The sequence below is a fragment of the Nannospalax galili genome, unplaced genomic scaffold, assembly GCF_000622305.1.
Source record: "Nannospalax galili isolate Female #2095 unplaced genomic scaffold, S.galili_v1.0 scaffold18, whole genome shotgun sequence".
Classification (NCBI taxonomy): Eukaryota; Metazoa; Chordata; class Mammalia; order Rodentia; family Spalacidae; genus Nannospalax; species Nannospalax galili.
The window spans coordinates 9,017,830-9,027,570 of NW_008346548.1; the positions used below are offsets into that span (position 1 = coordinate 9,017,830).

At 39.3% G+C, this 9,741-nt stretch overlaps 1 protein-coding gene across 2 annotated transcripts in view; it reads left to right on the forward strand.

Annotated features, from left to right (window-relative positions):
- The window catches only part of Eaf2 (ELL associated factor 2), a 70,697-nt gene extending 63,990 nt beyond the window's left edge, over nucleotides 1-6,707 (forward strand). The window contains exon 6 of one of the 2 annotated variants that reach the window (XM_008842924.3): nucleotides 6,535-6,707. In XM_008842924.3, the coding sequence (XP_008841146.1) occupies nucleotides 6,535-6,581 (47 nt within the window). In that variant the 3' untranslated portion in view covers nucleotides 6,582-6,707. The remainder of the gene's footprint in view (nucleotides 1-6,534) is intronic. The other variant, XM_008842926.3, reaches the window with a different exon arrangement.
- Nucleotides 6,708-9,741: the final 3,034 nt, after the last annotated feature.

Consider the following 9,741-nt stretch of genomic DNA (forward strand, 5'->3'; position numbering starts at 1 on the left):
AGCATGGGCAATATACCCAGGACTGCATCCCTGAAAAGAAAAGGACTTTCGTTCTCCTATTAGCCATCTATTGCCAATGTCTCCTTATCTAGGGGTGGGGTTTCATGAGGCCCTCTCCATTTATGCTGAAATTTTGACTGGCTTGATCTTAATGTAGGTCTTGTGCATGTAGTCAGGACCATTATGCATATTGTAGCCATGTTGATCTTTTCATGATTCAAATACAATTTTTCACCTCTTATGCTTTAGATTTTTTAAATTTGCTGTTTCTTTTGGGATAGAGATTAGACTTTAGCATAATTGCATTGCTTACTTATTTACTTATTTATGTATTTGTTCATATTATGGATATGTTCATGTGTATGTGTGTATGCAAGTATGCATGCATTTGTGTGCATATGCATGTGGAGGTCAGAGGTTAACCTCCAGTGTCTTCCTCTATTACTTATCACCCTTTTATTGAGACAGATTGTCTCACTGTATCTGAAGCTTACTGATTTGTCTAGACTGTCTGGCCAGTGATCTTTCAACACAGGGATTCAGCACTGGGGTTGCAGACATGCATATGCTGCTGTGCTCAGCTTTTACATGGATGCTGGGGATTGAAACTCAGGTTCTAGTTCATGTGCTGCAAGCACGTTACCCACTGAACTGTCTCCCAAATTCCTTTTTAAATTTTTAAAACTTATTTTTATTTCGTGTGTATGGGTATTGTGCCTGCATGTATATAGATGCATCTGTGTCGTGCAGTGCCCACGGAGGACAGAAGAGAGCATCAGATCCCCTGGAACTGGAATTTGGGATGATTGTTAGCTGCCATGTGGGTGCTAGAATTCATAAGATGCAGGTCCTCTGTGCCATCAGAGCCATCTCTCCAGTCCCCCTTTTAAAATTTATTTATTTAAAGCATGGTCTTGCTCTGTATACCAGGCTAGCTTGGAATTTGAAAATCTACTTCAGCCTCCTGAGTGCTTGGCTTACAGGCATGTGCCATTACCCCTGGTCTGCTTCTCTTTCTTTTCTAGCAACATTTGCTTTCTTTTTACTGCTTTATGATATATATCCTATATGCTATATATGTGTCTTATATGCATATATATGCTATGTACTATTCATTAAGCCAAAACATTTCCTTCTTTTCATGTAGTTAAACTTTTCCCTTTACAGTTCAGTATTTACTTTCTGAAGGGAGCCTTCCTTCCCCTCTAACCGTTCTATTCTCCTTTGTATTTATTTATATTATTTATTTATATGATTTGCCCTCTCCCTATAGAGTATAAGCTCATAGAGACAGGGATCTTGTTTGGTTTTGCTTATCATTAAATATTAGCACCTAGTCTAGAGCCTGATACAAAATTGATATTTAGGTAAAGACTTTTGAGTGAAGGTTGATACTCTCCAACCAGGGGAGACCTTATGTTTTTTAAAACTGATCTCAGCTCAGTTTGGTGGTACAATCAGCACTCAGGAGGCAGAGGCAGGTGGATCTCTGTGAGACTGAGGCCAGCCTGGTCTACATAGCAAGTGCCAGGCAGACTGGGACTACAGGGAGACACTGTCTCAAAAAGATAAAAAAAGAAACAAACAAAAACTGATCTCACTATCTAGTTATTAAGGAAAAAAATAAAGAGCTAAGACAGACTGACTAGCCTAGTAACAGAGCTAAGGAGTGGAGGAGCCAAGACTGAGTGTCAGAGGGTTGGAGTAAAACTGTGAGTTAATTAGGGACTAGAAAAGATCTTTTGAACTTCTGGTTATTTAGTGTTACTGATAACTTGGGAGATAAAAATAGAACATTTGATTTTTTGCAATGATCAAGGGAACATGGAGAAAAAGATTAATTGGTTTGATTAAGAAGCTGAGAAAGCCAGGTGTGGTGGTGCAGGCCTTTGATCCAAGCTCTTGGGAGGCAGAGGCAGGTGGTTCTCTGTGAATTCAAGGTCAGCCTGGTCTACGTGGTGAGTTCTAGGCCAGCTGGGGCTGCAGGGAGACCCTGTCTCAAAACAGACCAAAAAAAAAAAAAAAAAAAAAAAAAAAAAAAAAAGAAAGAAGAAGCTGAGCAAATATTTCTCAGAAATGACTGTGTTCTGTAGTAGATTGAACATAGAAGCAAGAATATCAGTACTATCTCTGTATTGATTTATCATATATTAGTTATTTACTCAATAACAGTTCCCTTTCCTGGAGCTTCAGTGACTTCAATCCAAGTGGAAGCACATTGCATTATAAAACTTTGGAAGAGTTCAGTAGATCTCTTTGTGCCAAACATAGTTATAAAGGATAAAACACAAAAAGGTAAAAGCCAGACATGGCCAGATCAAGTAGAAGATAAAGCTAACTACAGGAAAGAACTAGAAGACAAACACATAAAGATGGGCTTGGTACGGCTTTGAGTTTAAAAGGAGGTGGTCAGAGTAAGGAGCTTGGATAACTTCAAGGAAAGTTAGCTTAAAAGTGCTTGAAATAGGGGGTTGGGAAGATAGTAAAGTGCTTGCCATGTAAGTATGAAGACCTGAGTTGAATGCCCAGAACCCATGTAAAAAGCTCTGTGTGGTGGCACATGCTTGTAATCCCACTACTGGGGAGGCAGATCCTGGTCAGTCTAGCTTAGTTGGCAAGTTCCAGGCCAGTGAGAAACCGTGTCTAAAATTCAAGGTAGTTGGTACCTGAGGAATGGCACCTGAAGCTGTTGATTGGTCTCCATGTACATACATACACACATACACACACATATATGCACACACAGAGTGCTTCTAATAATGGGCTGGAGAGGTAGTTCAATTGGTAAAGTGCCTGGAGTACTTGAACTTGATCCCTAGAACCTACATTTTTAAAAAAGCTGAGTGCAGTGGTGTATATTTGTAAGCCCAGCTCTGGGAAAACAGAGACAAGCAGATCCTGGGCTGTCAGGCCAGCAAACTTAATTCATTAAGCAAGTTCCAGGTCAGTGAAAGACTATGCCTCAAAGAAAAAAAAAATAAGGTGGATGATACCTGAGAAACAGCACCTGCGGTTGTTCTCTGGCCTCTATACTCATATATGTATGTGCACATGTGCATGTACACAGGAACACAGAATTGCTTGATATTAAGCAGGGAAGTTCAGTTATGCTTTCTGAAGCCAGAGGATGTATGATGGAGGCAGGGGAGGATGGGAAGGATTAGATGTGAGGATGTTCTTCAGTTACTGAAAGGAGGCTGCGAAAATCAAATCCATTTATATGCTGACTGGGGCTGCTGTGTTTTAGAAGCCGTAGGTGGTACAGTCTTGTTACTCATTGGTTCCTTGAAGGGTACCTACCATATCTTATATTGAAGAGGAGATAGAAACTCAGGAGATAGCAATCTTCAGATATGATTATGAAACCTCTTTCTGGTAATGGGGTTGAAAACTAGGTGGAGGGAACCATAAAACCCTATAAGGGTTATGAGGGTGGGGATAAACAGAAACTTCCCACTCAAAATAAGCAAACATAATTATGAAACAAGAAAAACATGTAATTCTAAGAAAGATGCATGAAGAAATAATTCTTATTTGAGACAGGGTCTCATGATGTAGCCCTGGCTAACCTGGAACTCATGATATAGCCCAGGCTGGCTACAAACTCACAGAGATCCCCCTGCCTCTGCCTCTCAAGTGCTGGGATTAAAGGTATGTGCCACTATACCAGACCCAAAATATAACTTTAAAAAGACAATGATAAAACAAAGACAAACAGAAATGAAGCAAAATCCAACAGATTATAAAAACAGAATCAAGTAGCTCAGTGGTGGAGCATTTGCATGGCAAACACAAGGCCCTACCTTGGATCTCCAGCACTTTAAAGAAAAAAAAATTAGCTCCAGCCAGATGGCTCATCAGGCAGTTGCTGCCAAGCCTGATGACTTGAGTTAGATTCCCCAGAATCCACATAGTAGAAGGAGAGAACTGACTCCTACAGCCTGTCTTCCGACCTCCAAACGTGTCCTTGCGCGCATGTGCACACACACATGAATGAATGCTAAAAAATTTTTTTTAAATAGACTGGTCATGGAAACTTTTTCTGAAAAAATCAGTTAATAGGCAAAATGAACATGGATGAAAAATGAATTAGTGAAATAGAAGCTAATACTAAGGAACTACTCCAGATCATACATAACAAGATAGAAAAAAAAAGAGAGAGAACAGCTTTGATATAAGGAAAATAGATGGAAAAAAGTTAAACATTGTTTACTAGGAATTCTATGAAAGAGTAATAAGGAATGATATGAAAACTCAGTCCTTAGAACTTTCTAGAACTGAAGAAAGCCATGAATCTACTCCAGATAGTAAACTGGGTAAGTAACAATAAAGGTGTAACAGCGCTTAAACTACAGAGCATCAAGGATGAAATTTCAACCTCTACTGGTAGCATTTTCTACTCAGAAGCTGAAGACCCAGCTCTTCTCCCTGTTTCTATGACTCTTCTGCACCATTACAGTGTATTCACTCATGTGGAGTTAAGTTTAAGTTAATTGCGTAAAATTTTTCACATGAATTCTCATTATGTTTCAAATGAACTCCAAAGTCTTCACTATGACCTTCTGTATATCTCTCTGACCTAGTTCCTTGCCTTTGTCTTCCTTATTCCACACAAGCCACAATGTCCTTGCAAGTCAAAAATCACATAGGCACTGGGCATGCCATTCATCCCAGCACTTGGGAGGTAGAGGCAGGCAGATCTTTGTGAGTTCCAGGCCAGCCTGATCTATGTAGAGAGTTCCAGGCCAGCTGGAGCTACAAGGAGACCCTGTTTCAAAAAGAAAAAAAAAACCACATATGCATAGCTGGGTGTGGTGGCATACACCTTAATCCCAGCACTCAAGAGACAGAGGCAAGTGAATCTCTGTGAGATCAAGGCCAACCTGGTCTACATTGAGGGTTCCAGACCAGCTGGGGCTACAGGGAGACCCTCTCTTAGTCCCTGCCCCCCATCACATAGGCCCCACCCCTATTTTGCTGGAAGGAAAGAGTGTCAGTTTTCTTCAGAGGTGTGACCCATGCTCCAGTGGGTGACCATATGCCTGTGCACATTCTGGCAGCACTAATTGGACTCAATGGGTTATATAAAATATTTTTATTTCATATGTATGAGTGTACTGCCTGCATGTAAGTGCACCTGTGTCATGTAATGCCCACAGTGGTCAGAAGTGGGCATTGGATCCTCTGGAACTGGAGTTACAGACTGTTGTTAACTGCCATTTGGGTGCTGGGAACTGAATCTGGTCCTCTGCAAGAGCAGCCAGTGCTCTTAACTGCTAAGCCATCTTTTCAGCCCCTCAATGGGTTATTTTTTAACAAAAGGAAGAAAAAGATGGAGGGAGGATATGGGGGGGGGCGGGTGGGGTTATCCAGGAGGAGTTGGGAGTGTTGAGGTGGATATGATGTAAGTTCTTTATTCATGTGTGAAATTACCAAAGAATATATAATTTAAAAAATCTCTAGTATCCTACTCCTGCCTAGGGGCATTTACACTAGCTGTTTCTTAAACTCTGCTTTCCTCCATTTTTTTAAAAAAAACTATTTTATTCATTATTTTTATTTTATGTGTATGAATGTATTGCCTGCATATATGTGAGTGTATCTGTGTAGTGCAATGCCGTGGAGGTCAGAAGAAGGCTTCAGATTCCCCTGGAACTGGAGTTAAGGATGGTTTGTAGCTGCCATGTGGGTGCTGGGAATCAAACCTGGGTCCTCTGCAAGAGCAGTCAGTGCTCTTAACCACTGAGCCATCACTCCAGCCCCGCTTCCTCCATTTTTTTATGACTTTCTACATTTGGATCTCTGTTCAGATGTTGCTGCACATGAAGCCTCGCAGTTGTACTATCTCTAATAACACGTCCCACTACTCTGTCTACAAGCTAGCACTTAACCCTACTTGGCATTATACTAGATGTTTGTTTACTGTCTTCTCCATTGAAAGGTTAGCTGCATGACTAAGCATGTAAGTAAGTTACAAAAACAATCATCGATTACATTCTTATTCTTTTTCCTTGTTGTTTTTACAGCACTAGGGTCTGAACACAGGGCCTTGTGCTTGGTAGGCAGGCATTCCACGACTGAATGACATTCTGGCCCAATGATTCTTGACACATATTCCATAATGGTTTTGTATCTTAAGTAAAATAAATATTGTAACTTTTTATTCACTCTTGAAAACTATAGTCTGATTTTTCAAACCATTTTTTTCTTTCACTTCTTGATGTAATAAGTCAGTAATGTAAAGAGAGGGGTGATGTTGGTATGTGAAAGAAAGCTAAAATGTTAGGTAATACTAAAACTACGCTGAAGTTTGTTTTGTTTTGTTTTTCTTTCCAGGCAGTATTAGTTGACTTACCAGTTACATGACTAAATTACATGATAAACAATTTTACTGTCAATTACAAAATACTGGCTAAACAGAATTACTTTTTATGTGACATTTGCATATTTATTTGTGATAGACAGAAAATATATTTATTATCAATGGTTTAACATTCAATTATTATAATTTTGCTATTTCTTTTTTTATCTTAGGACATGATTTGCAACTGAGTGAATCAGACAGTGACAGTGATGAGTGAAGCAATATTGAGTTGTAAATATGACATTTGTATGGCATGTGATAATTTGTTTTGTATTAATAAAAACCTCTTATGTCTAAGAAAAAATACAACATTTGATGAAAAATTAAATTTGATTCAGAATTTCAATTCTTTATTGAGTATTGGTATTCTTGTGTGTTATCTTTATTTAATCATAACAAAACTAAACTGAAGTTGATAGATGAGAAGACAGATTCAAGATTTAGGTAACTTGTTCCAGGTATTGTTATCATGTCTAAGGTTAGGACTCTATGTTACCACACTGTGTCCCCAAATTGTGAAATGCTAAAACTACTGATTTATAGTAAGTTTTCATTATATCTGAGTTTTTCCTGTTTGATATTTCTTAAATTATTATAGCTAAAAATACTTTAGTTTTTGGCACAATTACACTTTAATTTAGGGTAAAACTGAAGTTATTATAATAGCTTTTTTATTATAATTTTTTGCATTCAAGAGAAGAGCAGCTACCGATTTGATTTTTATATTTATAATACATTTGAATATGGAAGAAATGTATTTAATTATAGCCGAAGTCCACTGAATAGATATTGAATTATAGTTGAAATCCACTGAGTACGTTCTTCATTAATTTTTCAAAAGCAATTTTAGGACCACAGCAAAACTGATTAGATAGTTGGGAGAGTTTCTTTTCCCTCTGACCCAACTGTCAATATCCAATGTCAGAGCAGTGTTTATTATAATTGATGGTTCTCTATTGACACATCATCATCACCCAAAGTCCATAGTCTACATCAGGATTCATGCTTGATATTGTGTAGTCTATGGATTTTTTTTTTTTTTTGGTCTTTTTGAGACAGGGTCTCCCTCTAGCCCCAGCTGGCTTGGAACTCACTATGTAGACCAGGCTGGCCTTGAACTCATAGAGATCTGCCTGCCTCTGCCTCCTAAGTGCTAGGATTAAAGGAATGTACCACCATGCCTGGCCTACATTTATAAGTTTTTTATGTAACTTTCTTTCTTTCTTTCTTTCTTTCTTTCTTTCTTTCTTTCTTTCTTTCTTTCTGTCTTTCTTTCTCTTTTCTCAAGCCTCCCTTTAATTTGTCATTTTCCTGTCTTACTGGTCAATAATTATCTGAAAACTATCACTATATTATTTATTACCTAAGAAAATTCATACATTCAATGTAGCAGGAAAACATACTGATCATTTTAGTTAGAAATACAGGTATAAAGTTTTTACTAAAATTTATGCTGAGGTTCTTTTCAACTTTTAAATTTGTTTTTGTTTTATTTTATGTGTGAATGTTTTGCCTGCACATATGTACGTAAATGCATCACATGTGTGCAATACCCATGAAGGCAGAGAGGGTGTTGTATCTCCTAGAACTGGAGTTACAGGTAGTTGTTAGCTAACACATGGGTGCTGGGAACTGAACCTGAGTCCTCTGCAAAAGCAGACAGTGCTCCTAAATGCTGAGCTGCCTCTCTAGCCCCTGAGATTCTTTTTACCGTTATTAACTAACAGAAATGAGTATCTAGTGTTATGAGCTGATAAGGCTGGCTACATTGTACTCTCAGACTTCACTTCCCCCCTCCTTTTATTTTCCTTGAAAAATGAACATTCTTCTTTTTTGTCTTTTTGAGACAGTGTCTTCCTGTAGCCCCAGCTGGCCTGGAACTCACTATGTAGACCAGGCTGGCCTGGAACTCACAAAGATCTGTCTGCTTCTGCCTCCCAAGTGCTGGTATTAAATGTGTGTGACTCCACATCTGTCATGAAAATGAAGAGCCCGGTCTACATAGTGAGATCCAGGCCAGATGGGGCTACAGGGAGACCCTGTCTCAAAAAGACCAAAACAAACAAACAAACAAACAAACAAACAAAAAAACCCAGAAACCTTCTGTAATCCTTCTGTAATTCTGGGGCTGGAGAGATGGCTCAGTGGTTAAGAGCACTAGCTGCTCTTGCAGAGGACCCAGGTTCGATTCCCAGCATGCACATGGAGGCTAACAACTGCTCGAAACTCCAGTTCTAGGGGAGTCTGTCCAACACCCTCTTCCAACTTCCATGGGCATTGCACAACATGGGTGCATTTACATACATGCAGACAATGCACTCATACACATAAAAAACATAAAATAGTGAAAAAAAAACTTCTGTGATCCCAAAATGGAAAATGACCTTCTGTCTACCAACACATAAGCAAGCAAGCAATTCTACAGCAGAAGTCAGCTGTGTGTCTTCTAATCCAATTCAATTATGAGAGTATTGGCCTAGAGAGAACACCAAATCCGGCAGAGTGAGGGCTCAGTTTCAAGACTACCCCACCCACTTCAGATGTCAGTCACAAGCACCAGGTTGTTTTACTTGTGTTTAAGACCAACTGACCATAAATCAAGGTTCCTATAATCCCTCTTCTTGCTCAGTTAATTAGCTTGAGTGGTTCACAGACTCATAAACATGTTTATTGGTTTTATTTTTAATGAAGGATACAGGTGAAGAGATGATAGAGCAAGGTATGTGAAGCTCCCATGGCCTTACTGGATGTACCAGTTCAGCAATCTGGATGCTCTCCAAACCATGTCCTTTTAGGTTCTTGCGGAGATTTCATTGCATAGGCCTAATTGCTAATAGACTGGTTGAAGAAACCCAGCAAGGCCTATCTGTTCAAATTCTTCAGTGTTTCTTCCTCATGGGTATAGGGTATGATCCTTCTGAAATTAAGAGGGTCTATTATCAAAGAAGATTAGGGCATTTCTTTATGGCCTGCTCTAAGAAAAGTAGGATAAGATTGGAATATAGTTTTAGTCTCTGTGATCTGCCTTGTGGATGAAAAGTTCTAGTTTCTATGGTCTGCTTTGAGGAGGAAAAGAAGCCTGTAGAAAGCCAGAAGAATAAGGGAGGGAGGGAGGCAGGGAGGAGAGGAGAGAAGAGAGGAGGGGAGGGGAGGAGAGAAGAGAGAAGAGAGCTGTGTTCTGAAGCTTACTTTAGAGACTAAAAACATCCAACATTCTGTGACTTAGAAGACTTAGAAAATGGGACATGATGGCATATGGTTTTAGTCCTAGCACTTAGGAGGAAGAGGCAGGAGGATCTCTATTGAGATCCAGGCCACCCAAGTCCTCGTAGTGAGTTCCAGGCTAGTTGGGACTATGGAGAAACACTGCAATATAT